Genomic DNA, 15986 nt, shown 5'->3' with positions numbered 1-15986 from the left:
CACACACACACTTGAATGTATTTTAAGGGCTAATCCTATTATGTTCAGTCCCTTACATCTGTCACAGAAAGCAAGGACCTTCTCGCAGAATGTTCTGTCCCCACCCTCGTCTTTGTCTCAATATGTTCACCTTCCTGCTAATCTGCAATTCCTCACCTCCCCTAGAAACCTCACAGTCAGGACACCAGCACCTCCAATGTCATGCCTCTTAAATATCCACGGCGTGGCTGCGAAGACACAAAGCAAGAGGCAATCCATTCAATAAGTGTGCATTGATCAGCTATTAAGCAGCTCAGTTCTAGATACAAATTGCCCCACAGATAACTTTCCTCTGGCTGAGGCATGAATTGATTTGATTTTCCAGAAATCTACCATTCTTATCATGTGCTGCTTAATTATTTGGAAAACAAAGTTTATTTTGCAGAGCAGATATTTCCGGGATTGAAAGAGAGAGAGAAAGAAGGAGGAGGAGGAGGAGGAGGAGGAGGAGGAGGAGGAGGAGGAGGAGGGGGAGGAAGAGGAGGAGAAGGAGGAGGAGGAGGAGAGAGAGAGAGGGAGAGAGATTAATACAAGCTTAGAGATTTGCTGAAAATGAATAACTTCTTATGAAAACTAAAAAAAGTTCATTTTTATTCTCTGCGTTTCTGTGAAGACCAAGAGTCACATTACACTTCATCAGATTTTTAAAAATAACTAGTTTAGCTTGACATGGTGGCGCACGCCTATAAATCCCAGCACTTGGGAGGCGGAGACAAGAGGTGCACAAGTTTGAGGCCAACCACAGCAAATTAGGGAGACCCTCAGAAATTTAGTGAGATCCTGTTTCAAGATAAAAAAAAGGGCTGAGGGCGTAGTCTAGAAGTAGAATGCCCCTGGGTTCAATCTCAAGTACAAAAACAAAAACAAAAATCAACAACTATTTCAAACCTACAATAATATTTAACTTTATTGACAATAAAACTATCTTTTGGGGTCAGGGAGGTAGCTCAGTGGTAGTGTATGCAGAGCATGCACTAGGCACTGGGTTCAATTTCCCAGCACCAGTCGACTGACCAACCAACCAACCAAAGAACCGTGTCTTTGTTTGAACCTCTGTGCCCTTGTGTACAAAGCTACTTACTTAGCTCATCTGTTAGACATGTGTGTCAATTATAGTGATAGAGCAAGTGATTCTCCAAAATCCTGGGGAATTTCAATTTCAAAAAGAAGTTGAGCTCGGACTCAGAATTCTGTCATGCTACTGATGGGAAAAACTCAAGTGATCATCTCATTTTACAGTTGTGAAAACCGAAACCCACAGGGAAACTGACTTACTTAATCTCAATGCTCCCCTTTTTTTTCTTCCTTGGAATCACTAAGTGATTAAAAAGTCTTTGACATCTAAAAATGAACTCACAATCATTTGTTTGTTCTTTTGTGTGTGTGTGTGTGTGTGTGTGTGTGTGTGTGTGCTTAAAGTAGCATGTATATTTATATATTCACTTTAAATTATTCCAGACGTTTTCCTCCAGCTTAATCCCACTACATAATGCCAAAGAAATTTTAGGAATTATTTGACCCTTCTTTCCTTCCAAGTTTATTACCACTCAAATAGACTTTTTGAGCCTAAATGTATAATGATGATTATTTTATTTATTTATTTAGGTACTGAGTTCAGTAATTTTTTTCCATCATGCCTGATATAATGATGTATTTTTGAAAAAGCAATAGTGGGTCCTAGTTTGTAATTCAAGGGAACAAATGTCCCTTTATTCATTTTATCATATTTTATTCATTTGCTTTTTGTTTTTACAAATTTCAAGTGCACAGAAAATTGGACGAACAGTACAACAAATATAGATATAGCTTCATCTATATTCACAAGAGAAAACAAAATTTTTAAATGAGAATAAGTTTGACATGTTGGAGAGAAGAAATAGGCAGATGCTTCCTCCTGGTACAAGTGTGTGTGTGTGTGTGTGTGTGTGTGTGTGTGTGTGTGCGTGTGTGTTTGGGGGGAATTGAACCCACAGGCATTCTAATACATATTTCCCCCTGGATTTATATAATCTGAAAAAATTCAGTGCAACATTTTAATTTTTATTTTGGTATTGGGGATTGAACCCAGAGGCGTTCTACCTCCGAACTACACCCTCAGCCCTATTTTATTTTGAAACAACGTCTCACTAAGTTGCAGAGGGCCTTGCTAAGTGGTTGAGGCTAGCCTGGAACCTGCAATCCTCCTGTCTCCCAAGTTCCAGCATTACACAGGCATGCTCCACCATGCCTAGCTTCCTTCTACTTTCAAAACTATGAACAATAAGCCGGGTGTGGTGGTTCATGCTTGTAATCCCAGTATTTGGGAGGCTGAGATAGGAGGACCGCAGTTTTGTGGCTAGCCCCAGCTACTCAGTGAGGCTCTCCGCAACTTAGTGAGGCCCTGTTTCAAAATAAAGATTAAAAAGTAGTGCTGGGGGTGTACCTTTGGAGGTAGAATGCCCCTGGATTTCATCCCCAGTAACACACACACACACACACACACACACACACACACACACACACACACACAAATAAACTATGAAAAACAACGACAACAAAATAAAGACACAGCAGTCCAGACGTGTAAGAGGACCCGCGCGGATACTGTGCTCTCGGCATGTATCTTTCTCGTGTTTTAATTCTTTTCTGACGTGGACAACTTCATTTGTTCTTTTTAGCGTGCTCTCCAAGTCCAGCCTCGGTTTTCTTTTCCCAGTTTGCTCACCGGGCTTCGCCCCCATTTCTTACCTTTATAACCACAAAGGTTTCTAGTTCTCTCTTTCTTTATCCCTCAACTTCCACAACAACTCTTTCTTCCAGGACCCCATTCCTATTTAAACAAATGAACAAACAAATAGCTGCACCCGGGCCTGGCCGAGCCCCGCAGTGGGCGTGCCCCTGGCCCGGGGGGGAGGAGTCAGGCGGCGCAGCACCTCCCGGCCCGGGTCCGCGGGGACCAATCAAAACCGCCGCCGGCGGGAGGCCGGCCGCGCAGGAGCTGCCCAGGGGCCGTGGTCCTGAAAGCGCGCTCCGGGAGCTGACCAGGGCAGAGGTCCTGAAGGGAGCGGGAGCGCCGCGGAGCGAGCCGCAGCCGGGCGTCCCGGAGCCGCGCACAACTTCGGGAAGGAGTAGCAGCCGCGGAAGCAGAGCCGGCTCGAGGGCTTGGCATGGATCGCTGAAAGCACCTCCTCCCCCCTCGATCTGCACGGGCAGGGGGACTTGGCCTCCCCGACCGGCCCAGGACACAGGTTAGAGCCCCCACCCGGGCCGCCGCCGGCCGAGGTGAGCTGCGGGCGGCCGCCCTGGGACCCCCTGAAACTTTCCGTGGGACGTTCCCTCAGTCCTAGCAGAGCTGCGGGCGAGGGTTGAGTCTCTTCTGGGCTGAGGAAGGAGGGAGGGAGTCCGAGGAGTTAGGAAAACTTGAATGTAGAGGCAGAGGGAGTCAGAACACTTAGAGACAGGTATACAAATTTTAATAAATTTCACAGCACCCATCGTCCAGCGTGAAACTCATAGATTATTGCGAGTCAATTTTTATAAAGCAGAAATTAAGATTATGTCTCTATTGCTGTCCAACCCACTCTTCCATTTGACGTATTCTGAAAAATGAAAGGTTGAACTGCTTTTGCAAGGAGGTCCAGCAAGGAGGGTGGGAGGACTGACCGCCCCTCCAGTCTGCTCATGGTATTGGAGGTGTATGCAGGGAGGAAGGGGAGGAAGGGGAGGGAGAGGAGGAAGGGGAGGAAGGGAGCCAAAGTCGAACAAGAAGTCCTGGGGAAGCCACGGAGTCGATTCTCACCACTGCCCCATCTATTTTGCTCAAGGTTCTTGGATAACTGGTAGGTCCGGGGAAGTTTCTCTCTCCCCAGATCTTTTGGATGGACCATCAGGTCAGAAGGATTGTCCAAGTCTATTTTTTCCCCATTTCTGCGCAATAGTCACTATTTAAATGCCTAATAGGTACATTCAGAAGATACTGATAAATGTAAATTGATCCCGTCATTTTTTTTTGACAGAGATGATACCTGAAGAAAGTGAAGGGAAAATGGAAGGAATGAGTAACTTCTGTTAACAAAGTTCACTATTAAGATCTGAGGCTATGGACACTGAAGCATTACATGGTTTTACTGCATAAAATGTGCGCAGGTGTGTGTGCACACATGTGCACACTTATTCACAGAGAAAGTGGTTGAATATAAAAGATTGAACAGAAAGAGCACAGAGCAGCCTACTGTTTTCAAATGGTGCCACTTGTGAGCACCCTGGTCTGTATTCTCTTTCTGTTATTTTCGTTTTTATATATGTTTTGGTACTGGGGATTGCACCTAGGGGTATTCTACCTACAAGTTACACTCTCAGCCCCACTTTATTTTTAAATTTTTAACAGGGTCTCATTAAGTTGCTGAGGCTGAGCTGGAACTTGTGATCTTCCTGTCTCAGCCTTCTAAGTATTTGGGATTATAGGCAAGTGCCCCACACCCAGCTATCTTTTATCTCAAACTTTGCAACTCTGAGCAAATAATTTAACTTACCTGGCTCTTGGGTTCCCTAGAAACTGAACTGGGTAGTGCCCTTCCCATTGTATTTAGTCATAGGATCAGGAAGTAAGAGTGCTGTCAGCTTTTAAGAAGAGAGATTCTATGACTACTACAAGCACACAAGAAAATGCCCCTTACTCAATTATTCATTTGTGGAAACGTCTCCAAAATAAATAAAAGTTAAAATGCAGGAAAATCCTGCAGTTGTCTTGTATGGTATAAATGTGCAATGACCTCAGCCCCAACACAGAAAATATTGGAGGGGGGGTCACAACTACTGGCCATGAGCAAACACTTTGCTAGAACAGGTTAAAAAGTACAAAAAGTTGGAGAAATATTTTAAATTAGAATAGGTTAAACTTAAATTTTCATTGAAGGATCCTAAAGAAAGAAGGAAATTCTGGTATACAATGTAGGTTTATAAGGAAATCCAGACGCCAAGATTAAAGACTAACATGGACTTTGGAATATCAGAACGTGATGCCTATAATCCCAGCTACTTGGGCCCCTGAGACAAGAGGATCACAAGTTTGAAGACACCTGGGAAACTTAGTGAGACTGTCTCAAAAAAGAGGGTGAGGGATTGGGATGAAGATGTAGCTCAGTGGTAGGGTGTTCACGCAGCAGGTGTGAAGCTTCAAGTTTAATCCCCAGTAACAAACACACATACACACACACACACACACACACACACACACACACACACACACACACTCCAGAATCTGTTTGTATGTGTTGGGGAAGGGGCTGGGTTCTTCCCCCAGCACCGCCAGTACTTACTGATTGTTTCCCTGTTGGAGTCTGCTTTCTGTGTATTTTGAGAACTAATTTCTTTTATTTAGGAATTGAGAAAACCTGGGGATGATTTATCCTGATACTTTGGGAATTAGTACTATAGTTTTCCCTATAATTACAGCTTCTGGAAAACAATAGCCAATCCTAAATTTTGTAAAGCAAGTTGCAAAGTAAAACTTCTAAATGAGGTATTAAAGGTAAACACATTACTTTCATTTTTCCTTCAGAACAAAAGAATTTAAATCATTCTTCTGTGCTGGCTTCATAAATGAGTGATGGAAGAGAGTCTTAGTTTTCATTGCTTCTTTCAGTCCACATCTGAAGTGGTTCATGAACAAGCAAAAAGCTGCATTAGATTTAGTTGCCTGTTCTGGAGACAATCCAATTACTTCTTTCATCAAAACTCAAAACTGTGCAGGCCTGCTGGCACACACCTGTACTTCAGCGACTCAGGAGACTGCAGAAGGAGGATCACAAGTTCGAGGCCAGGCTTGGCAACTTAGCAAGACTCTGCCTCAAAATAAAAAATAAAAAGATGCCAGGGGTGTGGCTCCGTGGTGGAGTGCCTATGGGTTTGATTCCCAACACTGCATTAAAACAACAAAAATAAAAACAGAAACAAAGCCCCCTAAACCACAGAACTGTGCCACCTGTACTTTTAACACTCAAATATAGAACTGGGTGTTTTATCTTTTTTCCCCATGCTAGCCTTGTGATGCCTTGAGATACTTAGATGGAAAAAGAGAACTTTTTTCCCCTTTGTGGAGTCTTGGCCTTTATTTGAAAGGCACTTTATATATTCTCTAGAGATCTGACATTTCTATTTTGTGGAAAAGTTGTATTTCCCATATTGATAGTCAAAGGTAAAAAATTTCCAAGTGTAAAGGGTTATCTGTTTCCACCAGAAGCTATATGAACTTGAAAATTTATGTGACTAAGTAAGATTGACCAATCAACCCCTTCTTGCTAATTATAGAGCAGAATGAAAATTAGGAAGTTAATCTTGATCATAATAAAAGAGTTCTAGTTTGATAGTATTTGTGTCCTCACCCTGTGGCAGAATAGGACATTTTATATTTAGTTTCATGGGTGAGGTGGGGAAAGTAGGAATTTTAAAAAATGAGTGTTGAGGCTGGGCATGGTGGCGCACACTTGTAATCCCAGCGCTTGGGAGGCTGAGACAGGAGGATCCCACAGGTTCAAAGCCAACCTCAGCTATTCAGTGAGGCTCTCAGCAACTTAGTGAGACCCTGTTTCCAAATAAAATATAAAATAGGTCTGGGAGTATATCCCAGAGGTAGAAAATCCCCTGGGTTCCACACACACACACAAAAATGAGTGTTGAAATGGGGCCAAACTGGCTTTTGTTGATATGAAACCAATATTAAGCACAGGTTACAATTATGCATATTTTTGCCCAAGTGACCAGAAAAATCATGGTGAAGTTTGGAAATAATAATAATAATAATAATAATAATAATAACAATACCTAACACATAAGATTGATGATGTCTGGCACTATTCAAAATGCTTTAAGTGTATGAACTCATTTTATGCTCATAATAATCCTATGAGCTAGGACTATTATAATAATAGTCCATTTTAAAGAGGAGGAGATTGAGGCAAATAAGGATTATGAAACTTGCCTCCGGCCATATTTCTGCTATGCCATAGACCTGAGATTTGGACTCAGGCAATCTGACTCCAGAGTTTGTACTGTCTAGTCCAGTTGAGAAAAAAGGCAGGCTCCCGGGCAGTCGTTAGATGAATTCTATGCCAGTCAGACGAGGTTTAACACTCAGATGATGAGACACACCAGTTAATGTAATCTATTTTCTTTATTAATTCGTGGGAAACAATTTTAATTTTTGAATAAGCAAACATATGTGAGTGGGAACTATTTTTAAAAAACTGGAGAATAAGTGCAAAAATAAATATGTGAATAATACTTTATAGCACTTGAAGCTAGAAGTGAATTTTCTCCATATTTTTATTTGCCTTATAGGAATAATGTAAAATATATCCTTATTTTATCAATGAGGAAATGGGAGAACATGGAGCTTATGTGATGTGTTGGGAATTAGAATTGAAACTAGAGTACACATCTGTGTTATTCTTTTTTTTTTTTTTTGCGGGTATGGGGGTGGAACCCAGGGACATTCGACCTCTGAGCTACAACCCCTGCCCTATAATTTTTATTCTTTATTTTAAAACCGGGTCTCACTGGTCACAGAGGGCCTCACTAGGTAGCTGAGGCTGTCCGAGATCCTCTGGTCTCAGCCTCCCAAATGCTGGGATTACAAGCGTGCACCACCATGCCCGGCTTGTGTTATTCTTGATTCTAGGCTTTTGAAATTATACTATATGCTCATGGGAATCTTGTAGAGTTAATGGACCAGTACCTATAGGAACAGGATAATTTATACTTATTTTAGTTTTGTGGTACTGGGGATTGAACCCAGGGGTATTCTACCTTCAATCTATACCACCAGCTCATTTTATTTTATTTTTTTAAACAAGGTCTGGTTGCTGATAGTCTCACTAAGTTGCCGAGGCTGCTCTCAAACCCTCAGTCCTTCTGTGTCAGCCTCCCAAGCCTGGGATTACAGGTGTGTGCCGCCATGCCCAGCCTGGAGCATAAGAATTTAAACTGGAGGCCAAGTCTATTCTCATAATTAGTAAGAGGACGAAAGTGAAAGTTGATTGCCCTTTTCATGGTTTTGGCCAAAGCCAGTGGCTCTTTTCTTTGATACTTATCAACAGTGTGATTTTAAAGCAGGTCCTTGAGTCTTAAAGAAGCCATCAAACATATTAATGGCAAAGAGAGTGGTTTATCCTTTGCCCCAATCCCACTTCTTGATGGGGTGACTGTTGACAGATCTCAGCAAGAGTCTAGAGGCACCGAGGCTGGGGTGGTGAAGAATGCCAAATACCCAGGCTAGGGTGGTGCTCAGATCCAGGGCAGGTCAGTGGTTCTCCTCTCTCTCCCCTCCCTTCTCTCTTCTCCATGCACGTAAGTAATTCCCAGAGTAGTGATGACAATGAAGAAGGAAGGGAAGGAGAAGGAGGAGGAAATAAATGCATGAAAGTAACAAACAAAATATTTGGAAGAGTAAGGACTCCTGGAAGATGAGACCTAAAAGGCACCTCAGAGAGCGCCTGAGCCAGCCTCCCCTTGATGCTGACTTAGGTAACTGACCTACGTCTGGTAAAGTCACAGTAAGTTTCTTTCTGTACCCCCGATGGAAGAAGAAAAGAGGAAATCCACAAAGCCCGGGACTTGGAATCGTACCTGGTTTGATGTCCTGCTCACTCGCCAGCTCTGTCTTGTAATTCCACCACGGAAACGACCTGACCCCCAGTGACTGACTATAAAATGAACGCTCTAAGGAGCATACAAATTGATGGATGCAGACGTGCACCAGAAACTTTAAGGTGCCACACATGTTATTGTAATTACACGAGGGTGGCATTAGGTTTCCCAGGCCCACTCCACCCTGCTTTGGCCTCAGAGTGCACCTGCCTCTGGAAGATCTGTGTTACTTTAACAGAAAGTTAATTAGGTCCTTCGTCCTCCCTCTGGATATCTGCCCGAGTTAGGAGTGCAGCTCAGCACACAAGCTCCATCATCCATATTAAAAGTGGGATTTTCTGACTTGGCCTGAGCAGCCCGTTGACCAATAGGTTCCAATGTGTGTTTTCAATAAAGCTGCTTACCCAGGAAGCCTTATTAAGTGAGTAAGTCAAGCTGACATGATTTCCGTGCTGATTAACATGAAACCTAGGCTGTTTTCACAATGCAGTGACATTAATTATTTATAGGAGGTAAATGAGGTTACAAGGAAAACAAGCTCCAATTACCAGAAACAAATCAAATCATATATTTATATATTTTTAAAACTTACGTACTAATCTCCGCATTCATTGTTTTGAAGCCCAAGCTTCGAGGATCAAAAAGCATTTATCATGTTCTCTTTCTCGTAATCAAAGGCAATGGAGGGCTTAATGTTTCAAAGAGTCCCTGGTAAACTGGGATGCCCCAGTGTGGCTTATCAGATACTTTTTTTTTTTTGGTAAACTATATACCTACAAATTGCTCAACAAATTTCAAAACAATTCAGATCTACTAAACCATTAGTCTCTTCTGTTTTCCAAATAGTGTATTTTGCACAGAAAATTCTGATTAAACATTATCTCACTGGGCAAGTGACTCAGTCAGACTATTTCTGTGTTTACCTGAAATAGTCCTCTCTAATGTTTGAAGTTACTATTCTCTGTTTATTTTGGTATTTGCTCCAGGTTTTCCGCTTTTAATAAAGCGGTCTTATAATAGTTGTGCTAAAATTCATCTTGGATGGTACCTTTACTTTTAGCTGTTTCCATGGTCGTGTTTGGTGGTGTGAGATGCAAAGAAAGGAGTTCTCACTCTAGCATATGGCACAGTGGATAGATGACCAGTGATAACTTTCCTTTGTTTTCATGGTTCTTTTGAGACGTCACTAACACCTCTAACACCATCAATACTAGAAAGAACATGAGGTGTTTATTAAGAAACAAAATGGTCCCCTGGTGGTGGTGAGGTAAACGTTTGGTGGGCATGTGGCACAATGGCTCATTGTGACATACCATTCCCAGGAGGTGCTTATAGCTACCAGTTGGCAGTGCCAATGGGAGACATGGGATATTCCAAGTTAGAGGGACGTGAACTGCCTCTCAGTAGAGATCGAGCAGTCCTTTGTAGAACACATACAAAGTACCCTGAAAGGTCTTGCTCTAGTTCCTATTTATTTTATAGTATGGACATGCAATAATTTACCGATTTAACTTTAATATGCACTTTATTTTCCAATAATTTTATATGCATAATATAGAACTATTTTAGCACCATCTTCCACTTTCAGAAATTTCTCTCTTTGGATGACTCATATGCCAATCTTATCAAATTCCTTTCATGTTTCAAATTTCAGAAAGGAAGAAAAATGTACGTTTGGACTTATATATTAGTTATCTTTTTGTGTAAAGTATCCATGAGATGAAAAGCCTGAAAATAAGGAGTGAGTTAGTCACTGGTACTTCAGTAAATAACCAAGTTAATTTTTTTTCTATGGTGGATTTTTAAATAATACATCACAACTATATGAGTGTCCTGGGCATTTCTTTGAGTCTTGGACTAATTATTCAAAATGGAAGACATGGACAATAATTATAAATTGAATCCCAGTGCAAAATCATTGCTGTATATCCAAGATATAAAAAAATTATCTGGGCATGGTGAAACATGCCTGTAATCCCAGTACTTAGGAGTCTGGGACAGGAGGATAGCAGGTTTGAGACCAGTCTCAGCAAAGTAGGGAGATTCAGTAACCTAGGGAGAACCTGTTTCAAAACAAACAAAAAGGGCTGGGTAGCACAGAGGTAGAACTACTACTGGGTTCAATCCCAGTATCCCCCTCCTCCACCACCACCAATTAGGCATTCACAGGAATTAACTCTTGCTGTTTTTCTTCCCCAGAATTTGGAAATGGCAAAAACTTATGTGAAGTCCAAGGAGATGGTGGAGCTGGTCAATGCGCCATCCTGGATGGACAAAGGTCTGGGCTCTCAAAGTGAGATGAAGGAGGAGGAGAGTAGACCAGGTGCTTATGGGATGCTTGGCAGCTTAACTGAAGAGCATGACAGTATTGAAGAGGAAGAAGAGGAGGATGATGATGGGGAGAAACCCAAGAGAAGAGGTCCCAAGAAAAAGAAGATGACCAAAGCTCGCCTTGAGAGATTCAGGGCTCGAAGAGTCAAAGCCAATGCCAGAGAGCGGACTCGGATGCATGGTCTGAATGACGCTCTGGATAACCTTAGGAGAGTCATGCCATGTTACTCTAAAACCCAAAAGCTTTCCAAGATAGAGACTCTTAGACTGGCCAGGAACTATATTTGGGCTTTGTCTGAAGTCTTGGAGACTGGTCAGACACCTGAAGGAAAAGGCTTTGTGGAGATGCTCTGTAAAGGGCTTTCTCAGCCCACGAGCAACCTGGTGGCTGGGTGTCTCCAGCTGGGCCCTCAGTCTGTCCTCTTGGAGAAGCACGAGGAGAAATCTTCTATTTGTGACTCTACCATCTCTGTCCACAACTTCAACTATCAGTCTCCAGGGCTCCCCAGCCCTCCTTATGGTCACATGGAAACACATCTTCTGCATCTCAAGCCTCAAGTATTCAAGAGTTTGGGAGAATCATCCTTTGGGAGCCATCCACCTGACTGCAGTACTCCTCCTTATGAGGGTCCACTTACTCCACCCCTGAGCATCAGCGGGAACTTCTCCTTGAAGCAAGATGGCTCTCCTGATCTAGAAAAATCCTACAGCTTCATGCCGCATTACCCCTCTGCCAGTCTCAGCTCAGGCCATGTGCATTCAACTCCCTTTCAGGCTGGTACTCCTCGCTATGATGTTCCCATAGACATGTCCTATGATTCCTACTCCCACCATGGTATTGGAACCCAACTCAATACAATTTTCACTGATTAGGGATTATGGTAAGATCAGCATATCAGAGAATAATGTGGAGATATTTCCCAGGATCTACATGATTGAGCTAAAGATTTAGACACTTTAAAGGAACCCAGTGGATAAATACTGAATACAATAGTTTTAGTCCATTTAGAGCCTCCTATACCTGCCTTCCTCATTTCTCACCATCTTCTCACATTATATCGGTTCCTTTATTTAGGGTCTTCAGGTGATATTACCTGATGGCTTGCAGACATGAGGTAATAGAATGGAGGACATAGGCCCTATTATGGCGGTGCCAAAAACTCCTTGAATAATCTATGCTAATTAATGTTCCATTTCTGATGTTTGTTTATTTACTGGTAATCTAAAGCAATTGCTTTAAGTCTAAATGATTTCTAAAGACCTTCAGAGTTTGGTGATCACTCATAAATTTCTTACAACTGAAAAAATAAGGCAGTAACAGGAAATAGACAGTACTCATGGAATGACCAATCAAAGTTGCCAAAGGGGGCACGAGGTACATATCTGTTGACTCACAGAATGCAAAATTTGTTTGAACTTGATGACAAAACTTTTTTGTATCTATCTAAAAAAATAGCTTTCAGAGGTTAAAAGTTGTCAGTTGTGGTAAATAACCGTTCTTTAAGAGTTTATCTCTGCTTCTCATTGGACTGAAAAATTGAACCTATTTTCCTTAGTGATCTGTGAACTGTAATAGAGGACTCATGCCAACTTTATTCTTGGGATAAAATGTCAAAGCACTTTTCTCAGTAGTAGAAGTTGGACAAGAAAGTCATTGAAATCTCAGAACTATGAGAGGTCATCTCGATCATCCCATGACCTCATAACCAGAGGTCTCTGGAAATCTTGACCATGTTCAGGTGTTGCTGTTGGAATCAGCACACAACCCGGGTCCACAGTATAGAGCAATAAAATTGGTGACTGGTTATACCAACTACATAGTTCAGGAACTCCTTCTTGTTCTCCCTTGCCCATAGGAAAAGCACTAGATTTTTCCTGGGAAGATTTCACTTGGTTAAAATAAATATGAGTAAAATCACTGACCTCTGCCCCCACTAACATTACATTTTCCAGAAGCACAAGCATTAATCAATTTATTGACCAATCTTGAACTTTTCAAATATACATGCAATTCCCCAACTCCCTCACCACTAATAGTTACCTCTTCCGTGTTTTTAAAATAGAATATGCTATTTTATATTGCAGATAACATTTCAAGTGACAAGACTTAGGGATTCAGAAACAAAATCCAAGGTCTATGTCCACCAATCTGTATCCTCATCACAGGGTTAGCCCAATCTGCAGGAAACTTTTCTTTATGTAACTTCTTTTCTTTATATTAACACTAACTTTGTCAAGTTTATCTTTTACCAGATAGAGAGAACTGGGGTCTAAGAAACTTTACTATCTTGTTCAGTCTGCCAGGACAATTATTTAAGAGGATAAATGGCTTATTTGATAGGGGCTCAGGTCCTGCTCCTGCCAGACAGGAGAGATTTAGTAATGTGAGCCCCCTAGGGCCAATGAATAAAACCAATAAGATAGATTAATATTTTCTATAGCACACTGCTCATTAATATCTGCCAACTATATATGTATCTTGTATTCTTCAATCTTATTTATTTCCTTAATAGTATAAGTTATCGAGTTTCCATTTTTTCTTACAGCACTTAACTCTTCTTATTTTACAGTCTTGATTTGTAAATCCATTTGAAAGTAGCTTTGTAGAGCGATTTTAAACTTCACCAGCCCCCAGAGTGGTGCCCCTCGTTGTGATCAACCCTAGTGGGAATAGGCAAGTAAAATTATTTATAAAACTAGCCTATGTGCTTTCTAAGTATATGCTATTACTCTCATAAGGGACTGTGAAAGGATCCACCCTGAAAGCTAGTATTTTCTTGTATTTAGGTTCATAGATGATGAATGTTTTCTGAGTTATTTATTAGATATTATTTATTTAATTTATTTCTCCCTTCCTTTTATGCAAATTCTTTGGGCCCCATAGATGTGTTTACAAACCCTCCCTGAAGCTTCATTTGGAAAGCAGCTCATACTTTTGCTAGGAGGTATTGGGTTTTGGAGTGAAGGGAAGGAGGAAGTTCGGAATTGCTGGTCATGATTTTATAAGAAGCAGCAATAATTTGAATGCCTATGCAAGTTACCATTTTTATTTTTTTCCTTCAGTCTAAGAAGAACAGAGTTATATTTTGGGAACCTACACTGTATGCATTGGAGAGGCATGGACCAGGCCTCCTTGGAATTGTGCAGAGAGATTAAAATTTAGTAGGGCAGTATGCTTGGAATTAGTGTACTCTCCAACCCAAAGTTGTCTCATTATTCTGGGGATGTTTTCAGACTAAGCAAAACAACTGTTTAAATCTTTTGTTTAAAAAAACGACTGTTTTTCCTCCCTTTTTTCTAGCAGAAATAAAGCTGTAAGTCTTATCAGACATTGCATTGTGTTGTTGGTCTTCAAAGAGTCTCTTTGCTCTCTGTTTATTTTCTTGGGTTCTGACTTTGGCAGCTAGCAGAGCATAGGCTGGGCTGTTGGAGGAGTCACACATCCCAGCCTTCAGTTGATCTTGTCAGAAGATTTGAAAGGAGGTCTAAGCTAAGTAGCTAGAAGTCTGGAAGTCAGCTCTAGTCGTGAATATTCAGTTGAGGAAAGAAGAATCTTCCAGTTTACAGATATCTCTAGGGATATGGGTAGTCTAAACTGTCAAACCACAAAGGTGCATCATGGGAAATTGGACTATTATCTACAAGTGAATCAACAACTCTCAAAAAATAAAAAAAAGAAGTCTGTGTTTTGTCAACTGCCTTCTAACATCTCTCTTCTTGATTTTCTTTCAGTTTTCTCTAGTAGCACCTTTTCAGGGTCCTTACACACAGAAAATGCTGATTATAAAGAAATAATAAGGAGGATGATCAATATAGAGATACAGACTTGGTTAATAAAGGGAAGGACTTGGTTTAAAATATTTAAGAAATAAAATATTTAAGAATAAATATTTTAGAATAAATAATTTAGAATAAATTTATTTAGAAAAATAAATATTTTAGAATAAATATTTAGAATAAAAATTTTAGAATGAAAGTTATCTTTTTACCCCTATCTTCCATTTGTTAGTTCCTGCTCTCTAACTAGAAGCGACTTTAAAAAATATTTAGTATATTAGTTACCACAAAGCTTTCACACAAATCTAAGCAAAAATTAGGTACACTAGGCACAAAAAGTAGGGTGAATTATCATCTCCTTTTTTTCTACAGTTGATAGCATAATAATACAGTTCAGCAGATTACGTTAATTTTTTTTCACAATTTGTTCATAGTAGGAAAACACTCTATCATGGAGTCACATCCCCAGCCCTGAATATTGCTTAAAAATTTAAGCACACATCTTGGGCTAGTTTAACATTTACTAAGTTTTATCAATTCTTTGTTATAACTGGCCAGCATCCCACATTAAAATAACAAAATGTATGAAATTAAATGACATGATTCAGATTTTTCCAGTCTTTTGCAACACTGAAAGAGTAATCATGTACACATATCATCTGATTCTTACGAGGAGAGTCTGCTTTGCAAGAATGTTCAAGAGACAAAGAGATAGAAACAACGATCCCATCTCTTAGGTGTTGGATACTTACTATGTGATGTCACTTTTCTAAGTGATTTACATGTATGAATTCATTCAATCTACAGCCATTTCTCTAAAGGGAGTTATAATTGTTATCCCCAGTTTACAGATTAGGAAGCCAAAGTGGAGCAACCTCTTCAAGCTCTTATTGCTAGTGAATGGTGGGTCCAGGATTTGAGCCAGTTGGTTTATCCAAAATATTTAAAATGTTTTCAACGCTTGTCTGTTTGACAGGAATATAAGTAGGACATATCTACACAATGCTAAGCTGGAGAGAGTGGAACTGCTATGTGACATCCCCCAAATTGTCCTCTAATTATAAAACACTGCTACAGCTATGACCTAATTGGACCCATTCCCAGTGTCTGCAAAAGAGACGAGACTTTCTTTCCTTTGACAAATGCTCAACTTCATATTGAACGTTGCCTATGTAGATTATGAAAATGCAGGGTAGACCCCGACCCATGCCTTT

General features: G+C 40.7%; 1 protein-coding gene across 1 annotated transcript; it reads left to right on the top strand.

Moving 5' to 3' along the window:
• Positions 1–10869: 10869 nt before the first annotated feature.
• NEUROD4 (neuronal differentiation 4) lies at positions 10870–11868 on the top strand (the record flags this gene model as incomplete). Its single annotated transcript, XM_080705538.1, has 1 exon — positions 10870–11868. The coding sequence occupies exon 1, from the start codon at positions 10873–10875 to the stop codon at positions 11866–11868; it is 996 nt and encodes a 331-aa protein (XP_080561664.1). The 5' UTR covers positions 10870–10872.
• Positions 11869–15986: the final 4118 nt, after the last annotated feature.

This window comes from Muscardinus avellanarius (assembly GCF_963383645.1).
Source record: "Muscardinus avellanarius genome assembly, chromosome: 11".
In the NCBI taxonomy this organism is placed as follows: Eukaryota; Metazoa; Chordata; class Mammalia; order Rodentia; family Gliridae; genus Muscardinus; species Muscardinus avellanarius.
This window is presented reverse-complemented; position numbering and strand designations above follow the sequence as displayed.